This window comes from Rhea pennata, chromosome 3 (genome assembly GCF_028389875.1).
Source record: "Rhea pennata isolate bPtePen1 chromosome 3, bPtePen1.pri, whole genome shotgun sequence".
NCBI lineage: Eukaryota > Metazoa > Chordata > Aves > Rheiformes > Rheidae > Rhea > Rhea pennata.
Window position 1 is genome coordinate 10743334 of NC_084665.1, and position 22020 is coordinate 10765353.

General features: G+C 38.9%; 1 protein-coding gene across 1 annotated transcript; it reads left to right on the plus strand.

The window, feature by feature from the left end:
* ANKEF1 (ankyrin repeat and EF-hand domain containing 1) lies at nucleotides 1-20025 on the plus strand. The gene is made up of 10 exons (XM_062571284.1): nucleotides 1-69; nucleotides 6133-6518; nucleotides 7096-7295; nucleotides 8609-8758; nucleotides 9408-9531; nucleotides 10365-11178; nucleotides 14476-14702; nucleotides 16863-17053; nucleotides 18115-18258; nucleotides 19825-20025. The coding sequence occupies exons 2-10, from the start codon at nucleotides 6173-6175 to the stop codon at nucleotides 20023-20025; spliced, it is 2397 nt and encodes a 798-aa protein (XP_062427268.1). The 5' UTR covers nucleotides 1-69; nucleotides 6133-6172.
* Nucleotides 20026-22020: the final 1995 nt, after the last annotated feature.

The window sequence follows — 22020 nt, forward strand, 5'->3', positions numbered from 1 at the left end:
GCGCCGCGGTTGCTAGGGGAGGCGGCGGCGGCCATGGCGGCGGCCCGCGGAGGCTGAGGCGCGGCGCGGGTGAGTCAGCCGGCGCGGAGCGGGGCGCCGCCGGGCTGCGGGCAGCCCTGAGCCACGGCGGCAGCCCGCAAGGGCTCGCGGGGAGCCACCTGCTCCCTGCAGCTTGGCCCGGGGCCCGCACGGCCTCCCCCCCCTCCCCGGCCCCGGTGGCAGGTGCTGCCCGCTCCGCCGGCCTTCCCTTTCTGGGTGAACCTTAAAGCCGCCAGGAGTTGCGAGGTGAACTGCAAGAAGGCAGCACATCTGTTGGAATTCAGTCAGCCCCCAGGCTCCCTTTACCGCGCTGCATTTCCCGGAGTGCTGCATCTGGGAGGAAAGCCCACGCGAGACCGAACCTCTCAAAGGGGTAGCGCCACGGACCGGGGAAGCGGCCGTCCCGCAGCACTGCGCTGCGGCTCAGCCCAAGGCCTGCCCGCTCCTGAGAGTTAACTAAACACCCAGGGCCACTAAGAGAAACCCCGGCACCACGGACTATTCGTTAGACAGCTTAGGAGAATTTTACTGCCTTTAAACACTAGCCACGGGGAACTGGCAGCCAAAATATCCAGTGCAATCGTTTTTATAAAGCTATGAAAGCAGTGTTGTACTGTTCCCGTATTGGTTTCCTTTATACCAGAATATAGGGCTCATGCTTGTCTCTATGGCCAGTATGCAAATAGATTAAAATTAGAAAGTGCTAAGCTATTTTCTCTTACAAAAGAGAAAACATGAAAGTTTTATTTATGGGTGTGTGAGTAGTGATAATTAAAGGGACATTTTCAACTTGAAATGTTGAAACTGAAAAATGCTGAAAACTTCTTTAAAAAGTAGTCTCAAGTGTTTTCCGTGGGAATACTTGAATTTTCCTGATGACTTTGTGTTTTTATGATTTCATTTTAGATTTATACATTTTTCTTTTGCTGTATAAGACCCAATACAAACAACAGAAAGCATTCTGATTTTTGAGGGGAAACACATCCACCATATGAAAAAAAATGAGTGAAGAGAAGGGAAGGTTTTCTCTGTTGTCATATATCATCATGTCATATTGTCTGTATTTATATTAGCATCTGCTTCTTTTCCATGGAAGTCTATGACACTCCCATCTCTGATGCTGATGAAGCACTTTTACATGGGTGGCTATAGGGTTGCATGTTAACTATTAAAAAGAAGAAAAATGTTTCTGGCAGAGATCAAAGAAAAGAAAGAAAGAAAAGAAAAAGCTTGATATTGACCTGCTGAGGAAGGCTGGGAGAGCCTTCCAGCAGTGATCAGGCACCAGGCTTCCGCCGGACAGTGGGGAGAGAGCTGGCCACCTCACCTTCCCCATCCATCAAAGTAGCTCAACCACAGCTTGGAAAGGTTTATGAGAAAACAAGAATCTGATTAAAAGAATTTTTGTAATACTAGATGTACTGGAAAAAGGAATAGTCTGAAATTAAAATGAATTTTAGGCTTTCAACCAAAACTGTGACACAAACTGGCAGAATGAAGGTAGTTGGTGTTTGTCAGCAGATAAACAAAATCGTTGCTAAGCAGATGTTACAGGCTTAGAGTTTATGGCTATAGCTTAGTGAAGTTCTCCCCAGAGTATGCCTGTTTCAAAGCTATGTTAACAATGACTCATTTTCCATTAAAAGATATGTTACAGGTAAAGTGATAAAAACTCTATGAAGTACATATGTTTGATAATATTTACTTAATGAAGATCAGCAATATGCTGTAATTAGACTTTCATTTACGGAAGTCTGAATCACTTGCTTGCAAATTTACCTGACTGGGTAGAATTTTCTACATCAGTTGTCTTACTTTGATTCAGTTTTTGCAGAAACTTCTAAGAAAACTCAATCCAATGACTTTCAGGAAATACTACAAAGAAGTAAGAACTCTTTGCTGCAGTTAAAATGTTACAGTGATTTTGATGTAAATTGTTGTTCTTAATGCTTTGAAGTAAAGAATTTAAACTTGGTTGGGGGTCTCACTGTTGGGTAAAATGGGATAACAACATACTTCACCATGATGTGATGAAAATAATTTCACTTCTCTTTGTGGAGATAATTTTGTTACTGTGTGTGAAGTATTCAAATAATACCATGACAACACTCTCAAAAGCACCAGAAAAAAAATAATTCTGAATTAGGGCTAAAATTGGAATGGAATGGAATGCATTATTACCCTGTGAGCAAAAGGAAAATGTATAATAATGACTGTCTGCTCATTAAAGATGTGCTGTGAATCTGGTATCCTGAGCAAGGCAAAGGTTCTATAGAACAAATAATACCTAATCATATACTTAAAAAATGATCAGTAGGTATATATACAGGAGAATCACATGAATGTTGCATGGTTCGTTGTTTCTTAACCATATTGTGTGGCTTCTAACATGTGCAGCACACACCTGCCTTTTCTGCCACTGTTGCTGATTCTCCTACTGCCTCTCAAAGCCACTGCTGTTCCTGCCACTGCCTCTGTCTCTTGTGCTCCTGCCTCTTTGCTATGTCACTGCTACAGACACTGGCAATAACAGGAGTATTAGTGTTGGTGGGTGTTTGCTTACAACTACTAGTTGCTTCAGTGTAGAGGATGGACTTTAGTTTCAGACCTCCTTTGCTGGGGAGGTCATGCACTGTAAAACACAGTGCTCTGGAACATACTGATTCTGGATACTTATACTTCAGAGATTGAGGGTAATGTTTGTATGAGATGTAGCACTAACACTGCTTTGAATCCCAAGAATAATCCGTAAAGTAAATCCAAATCTACATGCATTGAATATTATTTCCATTTCAATCTGCATTGAGTGTAACTAACAAATTTTTCTCAGCTGCAGTGCTACAGTAGCTTTGCTAGCCTATTACCATGAAGAATGTAGTTTCTTCAGTGTTTGTAGCTACATGTGGGAGAAAAAAGGGAGGAAAAGGCAAGTTTTGATCCTAAATATGGCCCTGAAAAAATACACAAAATCCAGATGCGCACAGAAAGTACTAAGAAATATTGGAACAATCCTCAAACATAATAACTTGACAGATCTTCAGCCAGTGTAAATAAATGAGTATTGATTTCCTTGGAGCTCCACAGGTTGTACTGGCCGTATGAGGATCTGGCCTATGTTCTCCGAGGCAGTCTCAGAAGCAGCAAGCCAAGCTGTGAGAGAGCCCCCCAGAGCTCTTTAGGGTGCCCTGGCACAACGGGGCAGGCCCCTCTCCTGCTGTCAAATCAGTGGTGTTGGCCAGGGCAGAGATGGAGCAGAGGCATTTCCCTGCTTTTCCATTTCAGAAAGGACAGATGAGAACTGTGATTATGCCCAGTCCTCCTTAAGGAGTGGAGCTCCTGGTTTGCAGGAGGGACTCATGGTGGGCAGACACAGAATATGCTATATAGAAGCTATTAGGTGCTGTCCTGATGTTTTAAATAGCTCTTACTATGGGACCATGATATCTCTGAGTGCCACTTGCATCCAAATAATGATTAACGGTGGGAAGAAAGGTTCCCATTTTTGGAAATAAACCCAAGTTCTTTACTGCTGCAGGGTTGTGGGAAATAGGGAACAAGAGCACATGAAAACAGTTGAAGCTTGTCTGCTCAAATATCTAAGTATCTTAAAAAACTTTATGCTCCTGAATTTCAGTGGCATGACTAGTTTAAGAGCCTTTCTTGTAGTACCTTCTTGCTGCTCTAAGCCATAGACCCTACAGATTTTACACCACTTCTGACACTGTTCAGAACCCAAGGATAACATCCTGTATTGAAGCTTTGTTCACTTCCCAGTGTTTCAGGCTCTGAGAGCTAGACACTACAGGGTACTCTAGTTTCCCTGCTACCAGAGCACTACGCAGAAACAGCCTTATTTCAGAAGTCTCAAGATGAGGGCTAGAATGCTATTATAGTTGTAACTTCTGTCAGTAGAAAAATCTCTGCATGTATTCTCTTTCATAGGATAATGTGCCACAAGATGCACAACATGTTAAGAATGAGAGTAGGCAAGCCACGGGTGACAGATATAAGTCATTGCTGCTTAATGATTTGGTCATGTGTTGTAAGAGAATACATTCTATACAACCAGAATAAGGGTCGCATAAGAAACGTCGCACGTAGAAAAGAATTTCGCATGCAAGCAGTGCCATACTTAAATAAGAGAAAGCTACCTAAGCATGGGAACAGCTGACCTATTTTGAGCAGTTTACAAACAGTAAGCCCTTGCATTTTAGTGCCCACTGCAACACTCATTAAAAGTGAACAACTTCTTATAATAATGTCATTCAAATAAAATATGACCTAGAGCTGGTCAAAATTGTAACAGTAAAAAACAGTTTTTCTGAACATGAACACTTCACAATGTTTTGCAAAGCCAAAAGGCCACTTTTAAGTAGCTCCAGGCATTGTATAGCCCTTTGTACCTTTTCTTATTCCTATTCTGAAATATCTCTGCTATTTTAACAGTGTTTCTGAGGAGGAGCTGTGAGCTGCAGTCAGATGACATAATAGAGTTGTTTTGCAAATACAACCTGACTTACAGGGCTGCAGGCATCTTTAGGCAGCATGGCCAAACTACATGGGGAAAGTGCTAAGCAGCTTGTTCAGTGGAAAAACACAGAGGGGCAGTTTTCAGAAGTCTGTGAGCAGTACACCTGAACGCTGTATCTGTTGCTGTAAAAATAGGCTTGCCACAGCATTTCAAAACAATAAAGGATAGAAGTTACAGGAAGAGCAACTGATGTGTTGTACCTGTGGTACAAAAATCACAGTGCTCAGTCCATTCCTGACATGCTTAGTCTTTGTTTTCTGTATTTTTCCTGCACTTTTATTCCATGTTTCCTTTTCAGAATGGAAAGTATTGCCTGTAATAGTCTGTTAGAATTGTGCATCTTTTGTACATCTCTTAAAACCTCACCTCTGCTTGCTCAACAGTAGCCAATCAAGATTGCTAAATTACCCCATTTGCAGTCCATGTTGCCAGTCAAAAAAAAAATCATATTGCCCCATGAGGACCATGTTTCTCCACAATTCCTGTTTTGTGTCCTGTAAAGACAGTGTTTGGAGCTCAGGCTGGTCAAAGGCTTGTTGGAGCTAATTGGAAGCTTTCCATCTGCTTAACATGGCTCAGAAATGGTCCTTATAATGTGTGACACTTCCTTGGCCCTTTAGCCACATATGCAGTCCAGATAATATATTTGTTTCACACTGTAGGAATCTTCTTTATGCAGAAGAATTGCAACTCCTTTTTTTTACTATCAATCATGTAGCATTTATTTAATGAGGGAGAGTCCCTTCGCTCCCTGTTCCCTTAGATTTACTAATACAGTGTGTTAGGGGAGAAGAATGGTTTCCTCATCTTTCTGTGAGTGAAGCCCAGAAAGGATGATCAACCCAGGCTGCTTAACACCTTCAGTTTAATTGCAGCTCTTGTTATCCTCCTTTACCTATTTCCATTTATAAAAAAGCCTAGTGTAATCATAACTGAAGCAAGTGCAAGCATATCTTGCACTGTGTTTTTCTCTAAAAGCAACTGTTGCATCACCCGGAGGAGCCTTCTGTGCCAGTGCCCCACTTTCTGCATCATTTGCTCCCAAGAGACTTATTGCAGGAAGATATAATTTACCCTTTTATATAGGTAGCCCAGCAGAAAATTCATGCATCAGCTACTATAAAAGAAGGTGCATGCGTATTGAAGAAATGATGCAAGAATCAATTTGATACTTTGGCAAGTGTGACTGACACTGATCGCTGAGGGGTTTTTTCCATTTGAAGTACTAAAATGGCAGATAATCAAGCTCCCTTTAGGCTTCCAAGTAACTATGGATTATAGTAGTTCCTTGAATAGAAAAGTTACCCTCTAGCTCCTTAACTTAATTTTCACCTTGGATGAAACTTCTTCAGAATAGTTAGATGATGAGAAAGAATAATTTGTAGGGGGCTGCTGTATATTCTCTATATGTTCTATATATATTAAATGATAAAAATTAAAAGCTCAGTGTTCTGTCAAGTGACTGCATATTTTCATGGCTTTGAACATAGTTTGTTCCTATTCTTATTGACATGTAAGAATAATCTCACCTCTGTGTTTATGTTTGGTTTTTTTCCACGCAGAAATTATTGCCTTGGAAGAAGCCAATTTTTTTATTTCAGGATGTTATTGGTAGATAAGAGACTTCAAAACTTGCAGATCTACAAACTTCTCCAGTGTGTTCACCAGAAAGACAGGAAGCAAATAGAAAAGTTGATCAAGCTTGGAATTCCAGATCTCATTAATTTCACAGAGCCTGTGGATGGATACAGTGCCCTTCACTTGGCCTGCATTAAAAATGATACCAACATGTGCAGCTTCCTGCTGGAACATGGAGCTCATCCAGATGTCCAGGACAAAATGGGATGCACTCCAGCAATGAAGGCAGCTGAGCTAGGACATGACTTGGTTTTGGACTTATTAGTAAAAGCTCGAGCAGACATGACTGTTGTTGATAATGAAGGAAGAAGTAAGTAAAATGGAACCCTATCAGACCAGAAATACCATTAAATGATCGTATAAGGCACAGTGAGAAATAAAGTATGTACATTATGTCCAGTTCTAGTAATTTTAGTTTTTATAAAGGATAAAGGGCTGTTATTACAGTAGCATTTTTTTGGTTCCAGAGGCTGAGACTTCATGATACTGATGACCTTCAGACTCAGTCTCTAGTGAGAAACCATGGTTGGGGGCAATCCTTACAGCTGAACACAAGCTATTTGCCATAAAAGCTTTGATGGTGATGATATTTATTCTCTCCAAACAGTCTGGGCCTTTGAATCTTAGCTTACTTCAGAGTGTAGCTGAACAAGTACCTTGTGATTGAGAATCATGTTCCTTCCCTGAACTGTCACTAATATTGACTACTGGTTTGCTGCCTGGGTTAAGAAGCCCTAAACCAGAAGTCACACTGCAGGTATTACCCTAAGAGAAGTTAATGGGCATCTGTTGAAGGAGTCTGCTCTTTCAGATGTAAAGCTTACTGCCTAAGTAACCTTCCTCACCATTTCATGTTGCTCTGTAATCCCTTCTGTTTTTCTTTGCAGGCATTCTGTTTTACAGCCTTTTGCCTACAAGACGGCACTGCCGCTGCACTCAAATCGCCTTGGAATATGGTGCAGATGTTAACAACAGCACTACCGAGGGGAAGCCTGTGTTTGTACAAGCCTGTGAGCAAGCCTGTGGGATTAAAGAGATATGCCTGAATTTTTTGGAAAGAGGAGCAGATCCCAATGCAATAAATCCAGTATGAATGTTCCTATGTATATTATGTTCCTAAGAGCATATATACAGGATTGTGAAATAGTTATCAGGCCACCAAAGTATATGATTATAAATCCTCACATTAAAGTAATAATAGCAGTAGCAAGTACTTAACTCTGTGGCTATGTCTATTCCATTCCTCTTTATCATCCTTACCTTTGAGAGGGAGGGAAGGAGAAGGTGTTAAGCATTCTGTTTGAATCACGTATCCTGATTTAGATTTTTGTAGGTTGAAGTGCACATATTTTAGAAAAACAACTGGGCCAACTGCTTAAAAGCTGTATTTCACTGTATTTCAGTGGTGCAGTGCTGAGTTGTACTAATTTGGGCTACCCATGGCTTTGGTCCTAGATTTGCAGTGTCCTGCCTACCTTGTAACTATACTGAAATGATTCACCTGACCAAAGTATGGATGTCCTTGTCACATCCTTTGATGCATGTGCCCCCTTCATGCACTTTGTGTACTTGCAACATGATGAGTATCCTCCATTTTTTGTAATATGACAGGCATATGCCTGCTAACATAATGCAAATGGTTTGCTGGGCCCAGAGAAAAACCACCAGGGAACAAAACATGGTCTGGGAGAACAATATCCACATGCCACTGTCTGCTTCCTGCCCATGCATGTACTCCATCCCCCCCCTTTTTTAAGCAATGAATAAGCTATATTAAGCATTGCTGAGGACCAACAGGTTATAACTAGGCTATCCTCCATCTGAGATGCGCTGTGTTCTTGGAAAGGTCACCAGATTTATCAAAGTCAGCCATTATAAAGAACATACATACTGCTGTCAGAAACGTATACTGTTATGTAGAAAAACACAGTATGAATGTATTAGAATGCAAACTTTTCCTCATGGATAGAACAGTACTGAAATTAACCATGGCTGGAGAAATGCTGTTGGGGACTTACATACTTTCATGATCAAGGTGATATTTTGTGTTAAAACTTGCAAAGATGTGCGAGAGCATGCACACAGAATAAGAAGTTTCTTCAAACAGAGAACTGATATTCATGGGACTATTCAATTGACTCAGGTTACTTACGTATTTTAGTGGCTAGATTTTGAACACTCACATTTCAGCAGCAGCAGGACTAGGTTCTTAGAACTGGCCTGCAAATATCTTTGAAGCTATTAGACTCATCTTTTTTTTTTTTTTTTTTTTTTTCCAGTAATCCCTAAAAGGAGGCCTCCAGTTTTAAGCCACTTGCAACAATCGATCACATTGTTCCAGAAGTCTCTTCCAATCTGTATTAGTTTATAATTATAAATTATTTTCTTGCTGCCTTGCAGGCTACGGGTCGCACAGCCTTAATGGAAGCAGCAAGAGAAGGTATTCTTGAGGTGGTGCGTGGTATACTCGAGAGAGGAGGAGATGTTAATGTATTTGACCTTGAAAGACACAGTGCTGCACATTTTGCGGCCAAAGGAGGCTTTTTTGAGGTATCGTCATTAGTAATGCAAAGCATTACTGCAAAATCAAAGTTTTCTCCAAGTCCAGTATCTCAGCTGATTGAAACAATAGTAGTCAAGAGCAGCTTCTTCTAAAGTATCAAGGGAAATTCAGAAATAATAGCATTTCTCTAAAAAATTGCTGAGACTTTTTTTGCCAAGGTATCTGTGAGTGTGTGTTTGCTTGTCTGGCTGTCTGATGTGGTCAGTTCTTTTGGAGAACTAGTTTGTCTGAAAGCATAGCATGCAACAATTGCGTAGCATGGATGTGACTTTCCCATTTTAAGAACGCATGCAAATGCCTGCAGGTAGGCAGTTTCTTTCCCCCTTCCCTTCCGATACTGTCTTTGAAGTACATAAAGTTATATGCATAATCACAGTTGCATATCAGGGTTACTTTCAAAACAGTGCCCTGCCATAGGTTGGAAACACTGAAGATTATTCTTGACCTCTAGAACTAAAGGAGGTTTCTATTCCCGAGTTAAGTAAACACAGCGTTACAACAAACATAAGCACGTGAGAGAAGTTCAGTGTGTAAACTGGGAATATGTGCTATTATATTTATTTGTAAACACTCTCACCCTTCCCCCCATCCTAAGAAATGCCAACGAGATTGATAGTACTGTTGTCTTTTTTCTAGATTCTGAGGGTAATTTCGGCTTATAACGGAGACTTGGGTCTGATTGCTATGAATGGGAACACACCACTTCATTACGCTGCGGAGGGAGGGTTTGCAGATTGCTGCAAGTTTATAGGACAAAGAGGTACATTAAAAATAAGTTACTTCATAAATACCATCTATATCTAAATTAAAGATTTCATTTTGGCATCTATGAAGGATTTGACCTTCTGGGGTATCATGTAACAAATTTAATTCTTAAGAGGTGCCTAGTGTAAGCTATCATTGTATTTTTTCTACAAATGGGGCTAAGACAAGGTAAACCATATCCCAAAGCAAGCAGTAGAAACATCATGGATTTGTATAATTTAGAATAGGACTGGATCAAGTATTAGTATTTATAGTTGTTTCAGAAATACTGCACTGAAACTTCCAACAGAAGATTAATTTTTGGGTTACTGATCATTTAAACAACTTAGCTTCCATGAATGACGAAACATACTCCAAAGTAGTTCCGATCATTTTGTAACTTCATCAAATCTGTCATGTCACTTCAAGTGTTGTTTTGGTAGAACTACTCAAAATCCTATATTCTATTCTTTCGGTTCACACATTTAACTAGTTGTCCAAAGCCAAACTGTAAGATTAGAGTATAGAACAGCGAGTGGTGTTTTAATCTTAGTTCAGGTCTTCTTAGCCTTGCTAACCATTTTAGGAAACCCTTAAAATTTTCACTGAACTTCTGCCTTGCCATCTATATTTATGAGTGCAGAGAGAAGCAGAATGAGGGCTACCTGACAAATCTTTTTTGCAAAACAAATATGGACATGTGGCTAACATGTCAGTCCATATTTACAGGTGTGGTTCTATACCAGCAGTCTTTATTGTTAAGAGAGTATAAATTTGTAGATCTGTGCTAATTAGCTGCCTGTATAGTCAAAGTCTCTTACATTAAATGAACTGTGTCTATATTTTTAGGCTGTGATCCTACATGGAAGAACTTACTAACAAAGACCCCAAGAGCCATTGCTAAGGAAGGTGGTTTTAAAGCAGCAACAAAAGAATTGCGTAAAATTGAAAAAATCTTTGTTAAACGTTCTAAGCCTGAAGCAAAGGATGACAATCCGTGCTGGGCACTGAAGTTATACGACTGGTCCTTGGAACATCAGGCTGCCCTCCGGGAGGCATTTGATATATTTGACCAGGGAGATGGAACAGTAACTAAAGATGATTTTATATCAATTGTTCGGAAACGATGTGCCTTTGTAGATGATGAACAACTACAAATTGTTGCTGAAAAGCATGAAATATCCCATGGTGCAGGAATCAACATCGAAGAATTTTTTAAGGGCTCCAAATACTTGCAAAAAGCCTATCTTGTAACATCTTTTGGACCCAAAAAGAAGAAAGGGATGAAAGCAAAAGGCAAGAAAGGTGTCACAATCCCAGTGCCGATTTGCATCATTCCAGAGAATACATGCCCACGTAGAGAAGATGGCCTCCCTATGTACATGATTGAGGCTTTTCAGAACATCACTGAGAGCAATCGTTTTAGCCAATACCACCCATCTGCCCATCCTGTGCATGATGACCGTGCATGGTATATTGATGAACCAAGGAAAATGTACATGAATATTAACTACCTTGTCAGAGCAGGAGACATTCTGTCTCTCAAGAAGGCATTTGAGGAGGGTGTGCCAATAGATGTAAGAGATAAATATTATAAAACACCTTTAATGGCTGCATGTGCAAGTGGAAACATAGGTGTTGTGAAGTATCTTCTGGAAAAGGGGTAAGATCATTTCCAAGGTTTTTTTATTGGTATTTTGAAAGGGTTTTCAGAAGCATAGATTTCCAATAATAAATTGGATGCTGCAGCCTGGGTTTGGGAGAAATTCTTTTTTATTTGCATAATGCTTACTATTAAAGTTAGTGCAAATGATCCCTCATTACAGAGAGTTTGATTATTATTTTTCCCATTTTAGTAATGAGGAAATAGAAGCACTTAACTGGTAATTTCTGCAGGTCTGAATTTTTTGGTGTCTCAGCTATTGACATTTCAGTTTCATACAAAGTACTACAAATCCAGACTATTGGAAGTACACTTAGCTCACATCCACCATGTCTCAAATAGTGCACCCTCAGAACTGAACTCTCAAAATTAAATGAATGAATTCTGGAAAATCTGGCTGAAGTGATTTGCCTAAAATCATCAAGGTAATCCTAGACTTCCCTATTTCACATGCTAGGGCATTTTCATGTGATTTTTTAAGGGGATAAGCCATGCAGAATCATTTCTTCTGCAGCTCATCAGGATTTACACTGAAAGTGCATGCTGCCATTTAATCTGTTCCCCACTTTGGAAGTGCTTTAGCTGTTTGTACTCCACAGACACACTTGTGAAAAATCTTAATAGGTTAAAAATGAAAGCAACTTAAGGAAAATTCAGTTGTACTTGTGTAATAGTGTAATCTGATTCTTCTATATTCACACTGCTGTAGTCCTACAGTCATTCAGATAAATGCTGAAATGAACATTTTTGAACAACAACATTAGCTATATTCTCTATCTACAGCCAGAATTCATTTTAATGTTCATTTCTAAGTATGAGCGGCTATAGCCTTAGCTCCAATTCTTGCAGAGTCTCAACAGCATATGGAACTTTATGCACCCTGGCAATTTCACTGACGTTTATGGTGATGATGTAAAGTTGCATAAACTTGTGTATTCAAGTCTTCTGAAGATAAAAATACAAGGATTGTCTGGCAAGTTAATCTCCACTGAGTTCATCAAAGCTCCCTAGATTGCACTCCCTAGTTATTACACAGTGTAATAACTTAGTTTAAAAATAGTATTAATTGAGAGTTTAAATTGACAGAAATCAGAAAATGGAGAGGAAAGTTATTAGTACGGTGTTGAGCTTTGCATCTTTCAACAGTGTAGACTTTCAGACATTTGTTTGCTGTAGAAATCTAAATTCTTTTTCCAATACGGTCTTTTCAGTTCAGTATTACAATTCACACCAAATACAAAACAATGTTTTAAAGCTATAGAAAGTGTTTAAAGCTATAGAAGTGGTTTAAACAAATTGGTGGTATCTGCTTTTTAGCTTGTTCTAGAAAGACTCAGAAATAAATTAAATTTGGGCTAAAGGCAAATTCACTACTGTTTGACCAGGAGAAAGTGCTGATGAACTTTTAAATCTATACTATGTTTTCCCTGTTACCTTTGATTGGTTTGCTTCTAATAGAATGAAGTTAGCCAGTCAGGGACAGACAGGATCAATACAGGCATGGAGCAAGGCAGGGGAGGGAAGAGAAAGTGAAATAACTGGGAACACTTATTTTAATGGGGAGAAATGCAGCAGAATGTAAACTGCATATGAATAAATCATACTAGCTAAGCAAATAAAAGATAACAAAGATGAAAAAACACTGGTAGATCTGTGGAATTTCTACTATAAGATCTCAAAGGTAGGCTTTTGAAAAAGAAATGTAAACAAGAAAAGATGAGCATATGAATTCAGTCTTTTGATATAGTGTTAAATATAAACCATCTGATAGGGAAGTGCGAAAAAACTATCCCTGGCAGTTATTTCACAATTTTTCCTTCACCTTGCTCCATTTCTTCTAGGCAGAATCAGGCCTTTGTCCTACAGGTAAATGGGCCAGTGACCCAAACTGACTTCAGGACTTCTAGGCAGCCCAAAAGATGCAATAGAAGTAGTTCATGGTACTTGAGTATTGGGGAATCCCCTCTTGAGGAGCCTCTTCTGAACCATGCATGACACATGTCAGAGATGGCAGACCTAGGTATAGTCATGGGCTATAGTTTATTCAAAGACATGGGGAAACAATGTCTTTCTAGGACATTCTATTACCTTTAAGAGATACAAATGGCTCTTGTTTCCCAAGCCTTGCTTTTGAATGACCTCATCCTGAAAGCTCCCAAGGCTTCCATTTGCTAAAAAGATGATAATGCTTTCTCCCTGAACTTCAGCTGAAGACAGCATATTGCAAATGTCACACCATGACTATCCCTTGCAGAGCATGCCATACATAAAAATTCTAGCTTGGCAGTAGAAACAAATCTAGCCTAATTTTGTGAAATAATATCTGAAAAAAAAAATCAAATCCTCAGATTTTTTTGCGATCTTTCTCTTAAATCTTCTCTATTTTAGGCACCAATCCAACTCCTTTTTTAAAAAATTAAATAGTAGGCAACTTTGCCATGAGTTCTAGAGAAAGGAGCACCTGTTCTTGATGCATAACCTGTCTTTTTTGGATTCCTTAATCTGCCTTTTGCTGTTACTTGCTTCATCTCATCCCACCTGTTACTATCTGTGTCTACAACTTAAGCTCCTCTTCCACTTCTCAGATCCCATCTTTCCCCATCAAAAGCAACTGCTCTTATTAAAATGTGACCGCTAGGGCAGATGAGTTATAAGAGAGTAGAGCTTTACCATTTCATGAAAGGCACACGGTAGGGATGTTTTCCCAATATGCCATGCAAATATGGGGGGTGGGGGGAGGAGCAGTAAAAGGAAGACAAGAACAGGAAGCCAGTTGTTGGGCTTGATGGACCTAAAGGCAACGGAGCCATCTCAGAAAGTGATGCAAACGTCAGAAGTGTGGAAGGTAAGTAGCAATCTACTTTATTCCTTAGCTTGTTTTCTTAAAGATTCAGATCCTTGATATTTGTTGAAGAAGAGAAGACAGGGTTGTATTCATTCTAAATGAAGCTTAAAAAACAAACACTAGCAGCGTTTTAGAGAAGGACTAAGTTCTTTGCAAGCCTATATTTTTCTGTTGATATGAAACCTCCTTCAGAGGACCACCATGTGGGCTCAGAGAGGGACAGTGATGTATAAGATCACCACAGCTGCAAGCTGCTACAATTGATACTCCATGACAAGCTATGTCAGATACTAGAATGGTGTTAAAGTAGTAGTAGCAGTATGAAAATACTTATTGACATTGAATATGTCATTACAGTATGCAGTTAACTTGGATTGTACTTGGAGGTGCAGAATACTATATCTGGTAGCTGGCTTCATCTGTTCACATATTAACTCCTTTTTCTTTTGCAGGGCTGATGTAAATGCAAAGGACAATTTCATGTGGACTCCTCTCCATCATGCATGCCATGCAGGGCAACTAGATATTGCTGAACTGATAGTGAAGGCTGGAGGAGCAGTGGATGCACCTGCAATTGGCAAATCAACCCCATTAATGAGAGCCATTGAGATCTGTAGATTGGATATTGTACAGTTTTTAATCGATGCAGGTGCTAATGTCCAAATGACAAACAGAAATGGTAAATATCCATGTCTCATAAAATGACTTGTTTACTTATGCATATACATGTTTCATAGAATGGAAGTTTAAATGCTTGAAGCACTTTGGAATACTTTGAGAAGTGTTCTGAATTTATGATTGCTATCAGGATTAAGAGTTAAGTTCACTTGGCTTTCTACAGTGTGGAATAGCTACTCTAAATAGTCAGCTTCCCATCAACAGTGATTCATTGCTCAGAATGAAAAACAAAATACTCTAAGACTGTGGCTAGAAAGATCCCTGGTAAATCTGATGTATCTCACAAAATATATACAAAGATGGTTTTAATGAAAAAAAAAATCTAGCTAATTGTTAACATTAATTGATGGAAAATTAGATTTTCATTGTGGCCAATGTCCATTCTGCCACCCATCTAAATTACTTATTTTGTATTAGTAAGCAGCATCAGTTAGAATTTTCTTTCTGCTTAGCATGTAAATATTATTCTTGAAAATGAAAGTGACTTAACAGGAAAAAAAAATCTGAGTTGCTATAGAAGTGTTACCTTCCTACAGCAGTAGAGGGAGAGGTACATCATAAATCTTGTGGTTTTTTTGTTTTTTTTTTTTTCCTAAATTTTTATGTGATGGTATGGGAAATTGTCATTAGCTGCAGTCTGCAGACATATCAAGGAGATATGCCTTAGATTTGCTCTTGGTAGAGAAAATTTTTATCAAACAAGAATAACGACCTGGCACTTCAGCCAATTAGCATAATTTGTGTCCAAAGAATTGATACAATCCTGCTCCCCTTTAATGGGCACTCAGTGGGGTGGGGTAAACATGGGGGCAATCCTTTCCCACGCATGTTTTGCTTTGCCACTACAGCAGTGTGCTATCAGGGCCAGCTAGCAAACAGTTCCCTCTGGAGGGGTTTGTGTATAGGCCTCAGCCAAAGCAGAAGAGATGAAAAGAATGAGAGGAGAGTCTTCAGGAACCGTATTTAGCTCTAAGATACAGGCTGCTTTTAATAATTGAAGCCCCAGAGCTGATTGCAAGTAGAAGACTAGAAGTCGCACTCATTTTAGCCTGCCTAAATTACAGTGAAAGATTAAGGTCTTGTTTAATAGGTGTTATAAAGTCGCCTTAATCTTGAACTTTGCTCTTTGCTTTAGGGCAAGTTTTTTTTTTTTTTTTTTTTTTGGGGGGGGGGGGGGGGGGGAGAGGAGCTTAGCAACTCAGCCCTTTCCTTCAGTGCAGCTGATGCATTGAAGTAGGTGATTTTCAAAAGATTTTTTTCTTACATGAACCTGCTGGGAGTGACTCCTGCGACAGTGCCTGACTCCCAAGGAGTTCAGAAGCCCAGACCTTTGCCATCCAACATCATATCTCCATAGCTGAAGAACTCGAGCTTTTATGTGGAGTCTTCCCCACCACTGATAATACAATTTTTAAACTTTCAAATACCATTTAGTATACTTTCCACTATTTTAAGAGTACTTTAAATAGTTAACTTTTATCGCATTTCAAGCCCTTGCTATAATATATTAAACATTACTACATAATGAGATATCCCTTCCCAAAATGCACAGTAGGTGAACTACTGCTTGTAGAAAGGCTGTGTATTCTGCATTTCTGTTACCATGTAAAATTCTATATATCTGATAGCAGCAATTTAATTTTACAATTACTTTATAGCCATGGGGCCTCATCTCATGAGATGCAGGTGGGCTTTTCTTTTATTAGCACTGATGGTGTTCAGCTCCATTTAAACCATGGGGCTTTCTTTTCACTCCTCACCAGCCACAGAGCAAGCACTATTGTAGATAACTACAATAAGTTAGTCCAAATTCCCCATCTTGTAATATGCTTGCCATTTTCTAGTATTAAATTCCATCAGCTCTCAGAGATTAGATTATAAACCCATTAGACCAGTATTTTAAACTGCAAATACCAGGACATTAGAAGCAAAATGGTTGTTCCAAGAATACTCATAATATATTGTCTAAAGGCTCATTTCTGCAAGCAGTGTTGATGACTGCCTGGTCTCACACCAATGTCAGCCAGGCTCCTGGCACACTGAATGGTAAACAAAATAGAGGTGCAGTTAAATTCAGTTGACAGTATTGTCATTATCCAGTTATAACAACTGCCAATGTTGATTGTCGTGGCTTATACAGGTATTTATTTTTAAACTGCAGGCGAAAGTGCTATTGATATTGCAAAAGCATTTGCAGATTCTAGAATAATTGATCTGCTTCAAAATAAACTGGATCAATTACCAAAAGTACCAGAAAAAAAAGCAGAGAAAGGAAAGAAAGGGAAGAAAGTTGCCAAGCCAAAGTCGCCTTCTAAACCGAAGCCTGTAGAGATAGAAACTGTGAAAAAAGAGGTATGAGAGATGGTGACAAGGGACTGATTACTGTATTTGCTGATAGTTGTTAGCATTTTTATTTCATTCATTTATCTGCCATCTAAGTTTCTATAAAGCTGTAAAACACTTTCATTGAAGGTAGAGTTTCAAAAGCCAGTACTTTTTCTTAGCATTCCTAGTACTTGTTCATCAGTTAAAACAATGACTTGGTAATTACACGCATTTTGTGTCTTCTCCACTCCTACTTATCTTTTTTTCCTAATGCACTGACAGGACAGAAAAATCCTTCCTCTTCTTCTCCTTCTCCTCCTATCCTTTCTCCTGAAGTTTACGATCACCCAACTATGTTGTAAACACTGAACTACTAATAACTAACTTCTTAAAAGAAGCACCCATTTCTTCATAGGATAAGACCAATCTAAGGCCCTTCAAGGCAGTACGAGTTTTTTTCTTTTTCTTCTGCTTGTTAAACTAATTGAGGTAGTAACAGGCTTGCTCAGTGGTTGCACTGTGGTTCCATTACTGTGAATGAGGGCTTCCTGAGTTACCAGTGCTATTTGTTAATCAGACATAGTATCGCATTTAGAGAGAAAATACAGTTTTGTCTATATAGCTAAACCAGACTTTTCTTCAGTTATCTTGCCCTTGATGGTACGGTAAATGTGTCATAGTATCCAAATGCTGGTTTCTCCCTTTTGAAGATTCTTTGAATTCATCAGGGGTTGTCTAGGATTTTCACAGATTGGGGGATGGGGCAGGGGGGAGAAATGACCTTGTATTTATCTATCCTGCACATGATAGGATCTGTTATACCAGTGGCACTAGGTGATTGTCTAGTGAATCTTAAAAAGTATTTAATGTTTTGTATGTGTAGTGTCCAAGAAAGCCATACCTCTACTTTTTAAAGTGCTTTCTTCAGAATTTCTGATGTAAGTATTTATTAACTTTAAAAAGATCAGATTATATCAGAAAAATCCACACATAACTTTCAAGATAGATGGTTAGATGAGTTACAGAGGATGTGTGCCTTGTTTCTGAGTGCAACATACTTGTATAACTGATACCTCCTCCCCTTTCAGCCTTCACAGGTATCTCTGACAGTTGTGGAAAAATCTGTTTTTGAAGAGGAGACACAATCCCTTAAGGACAGTGTTATTCAGCTGCATTCTTTGATAACCAGTGGTGCTACTAAGAAACTTGACATCACATTCAAACCCAAGAAAGTATGTACAGTAGAAAAACAAACACTGTTTCACGTTAATTTAAAGATAGATAGTAAATCATATTCTCTACAGGTCAGTATGTGGAGTTTGGCTAAAGTTAGTTGAATGAAGCTGGAACAATATACAAGCAAAGAATCTGGCTCAGTGTTAACATGTTATTAGCCAAGAGTCCAGTTTTTCTCACCACACACGAATGTGTGGTTTAGAATAGTTGAGAAGTTTCTGAGGAGCTGACTTTAAAGAGTTAACAACCCAATAAAATTGTGGTGGGGAAAGAGGGGAGAAAAATAGAATAGCTTTACAGTTCTAGCGAAGATTTTGCAGCAGGGTGTCCAGTTAATTTCATTTAAGCTTATTTTCTAGTATGTTTCCTTTCTTCTCTAGCTACAGAAAGACAGGAGCATAGGAATGGCTTGTTAGTAACCAGCTCCTCTTGTCAAGAGGTTCTGAAACATGATTCAATCCAGGACAGGAGTTCTTTTTATTTTCTTACTAGTTACAGTTTTTTTTGTTAATTTTGTTCTCCTCTCTGCATGATAAGCTACAAGCATAAGACCTTGCTGAAGATCAAAAACCAAAACAAACTGATGAAGTGACCTCACAGTTTAACTACCCAATAGATGATGTGACATAGGCTAGAGAGGTCATTACAAAACAACAGAAGACCAAAGTGTTCATATGTATAAACAGTATATATCTATAAATACATGTGTGTGCACACACACAAAAATAAAACATCATTGAAATCAAACTCTTAACAAGATTTAAAATAGGGTTAGATTAAAATGGATCCACAGTAAAGTACAAATGCAACTACCTTTTCATTTTTACAGTCATACAATCCCCTTTAAGAATAGGAGCCCTTGGCATTGGGATGTGCACCAACTTCTAACTTGCTTTCTCAGTCAGTTATCACATGATTATTTATGGTAGTGACAGTTACTGAAATAGGCAGTTCAGAACTGTGATCTGTGGGTACTAAACATGTACTTCCTGTATTGTAAATCTAGGAAGTAGAATTGTCATATTAGGGACTTGTTAATAATCATTCTCACGTAACTGAGAAAAGGAAACAGAAGATCACAGAGAAGTACTTAAAAAAAAAAAAAAAAAGAAGAAGAAGAAAAAACCCCACGCCATTGCTGACTGAATAGCTTTGTTTGGAGTTTGTTTTTCATTTCCCTAACTCCTACTTGTGTTGGTTTCTGCTATAGTCTTAGGGGAACAAGCCTACACTGCCAGTGACTCTACAGTTAATTACTAGTTACCGTTCTGAGGATCTTGGGCCTGATTCAATATTCTGAACTATCAGCTATCTTCTTTCCCACATTAGCCCTGAACTGAGCCAACAGCATATGACAGATCAGAAGTGACAACGAGAGAACACACTGCCCTTATATGCAAGTTGAGGTATCTTCTGCTAGGAAGCTGCGCTAGTTTTCTTCTATATCTCAGGCTAGGTGGAACTTCTAGAACATGGCTCTGTATGACTTAATATTTTGCTCAAGGCTTCAGTTGCATAAGTAATATCCAAATTAACTAACAGCAAATATCTTTATTTTCTAGATTTGGACTCCTGAAGACACAACAGAGGAGCCAATAAGAAAGCGAGAATTGCCCCATGAACATTTGGCTTTTGATGGAGACTCTGAAAACTTCATAACGCCCTTTAAGAGGAATTTTATGGAAAAAGCACGCCAGCTAGAAGAAGCTACTTCAACATATACTTTGGGGGTACAAAGATCAAAAAAGGCTACTCCTTTGTAAGACAGGAATCAAGTAGCCTTTAGTAAATGCATTTAAATTATGATATAAAATTGTATAAAATTGTAGCAAGTTTTTCCTCTGCAAAATGTGTTTTAAACCCAAACTTTTGTTAAGGGCTTAGTCCTGAAAAAGATTTATCCTCTTGAGATTCTGAAGTCTTGATGCTGGCTCAGCATACTTTATGAAATGCTTACTACTGTGGTACACAAACTTTTTCTTCATGAAACTACAGCTTTATGAGGCTATTTTCAGTACCAAGATAAGACTCCTCCCTAGAATGCGTTATCCTTCACCTTTTCTGCCAAAAGGATATTAAAATATGAAAATATAAACATAGCATTTCAAAAGTCTGGTAAGACAGAGATATTCTTGTTTTATCTGCAGCAGAGGTGAGAAAAGATTCAGGTCAGGACTGCTGCTTTTCGGTGAACTATTTTCGTGTTCTCATATGCTTGCAAACCTTTCTCCTCATTCACTGCTGATGTATTACCCACTTGCACTGTTGCAGCATAATGATTACTCAGGACCTCTACACATTTTCAGCAAACTGTACCTAAAGCTTGAAGAACACTGACAGGTTCTGTGAATGCACGTTCATACAGTCAGAGCTACATCACAGCTAATCCAAATCAGTGTTTGCCCTCTGAAAGGAATGAAGTCAATGAATGTTGTTTCTATCCACAAAAGGAGATCTTTAGGGGAAGGGAATTGTGGTCTTGGGAAGTGAGCTGACCAGCCTGCCCTAATTTGAGATGAAGAAAAGGCACCAGAAGTTCATTGTAGGAGGTATGAGATGTTAAGATTTGTGTTAGAATCAGGACAAAACGGTACAGGTTCTGCTGAGGGACCCAGTCCCTCTTGAATTCTGTTGAGTAAGTCTGCAAAACAGCTGACAGCACAGAAGTGAGTTTGAAATGGAGCTTCAAAAAGTGAATAACAAGTGACAAGCTTTGGGTAGGCAGAGGGCTGAAAACGCTGGGAATGTTTAGCTTAGAGAAAACAAGCAGGAGGGAATGCCGTAAGATATATCTGAAGCAGCAAAGAATGTAGAAAAGTGAATTGAACTTCCAATCTGTCCTTTCTTAGGATAGGAAAACATTCACATTACTGAAGAACTGTAAAAGCAACACACAAAGATGTTAAATATTATGTAACATGCAAGTAGCCTATGGAACCTTGCCCAATTATCCTTGAAAACTTAAAATTGCATAGATTGTGAGAGGAATCTAGTTAACTAGTGCATAATGGATAAAATCCTTTGTGTTCAGGATCCCAGCTAATTACTGCTTGAATATGATAGAAATTTTCTAGCAATGCAGTTCACTGATTGGTGTTTTATGTCTCTTAGAGAAAAGGCATTGGCATAGACAAATACTGCAAGTTAGACCAGTGTTTGATTTGATAGTACATGTTCTTTAAGTTTATTTTTATGCTGCAAGATTAACAAAGGTCTAGTTCAAGAATGCAATTGCCTTTGAAAAATTGTTTAAGTTATTATTACTTTTTTCTTTTTTAATTGCAAATCAAAGTCTGCAGAATTTGAGCTTCAAGTTGAGTTTTTCTTCTGGTTCATCACCACCTGTAGTAAGGGTTGTGCAGGCCAAGTGTTGCTCTTGTGTGACACAGCATTTCCATTTCTGGATTTTCCTTGGTGTAAGAACAACAAAAGTGCTCTTGGTAGAAGTGTCTTGGGGAAAAAGACTGCCCCCCCCCCCCCTTTTAAAGGAGCTATCTGCAAGACACTGCAAACAGCCTTAAAGACCCAATGACTTCTTTGTAACTCAAGCTGCATGTAGAAGTACAGATTTAGTATTTTGCAGGTATCCAAGACAAATGTGAAGATATGTCCAGTAAGATACTATTTGTATTTTCAAATACCATTGCTGAACATATTTGGATGAATGTGGCTGTGTGTCATTAATTTTTTTGAGATATTTTCTCAAAGCAAGCACCTTGTTGTATTTTTAGTATTCCATTATAAAGAAAGACTTTAAA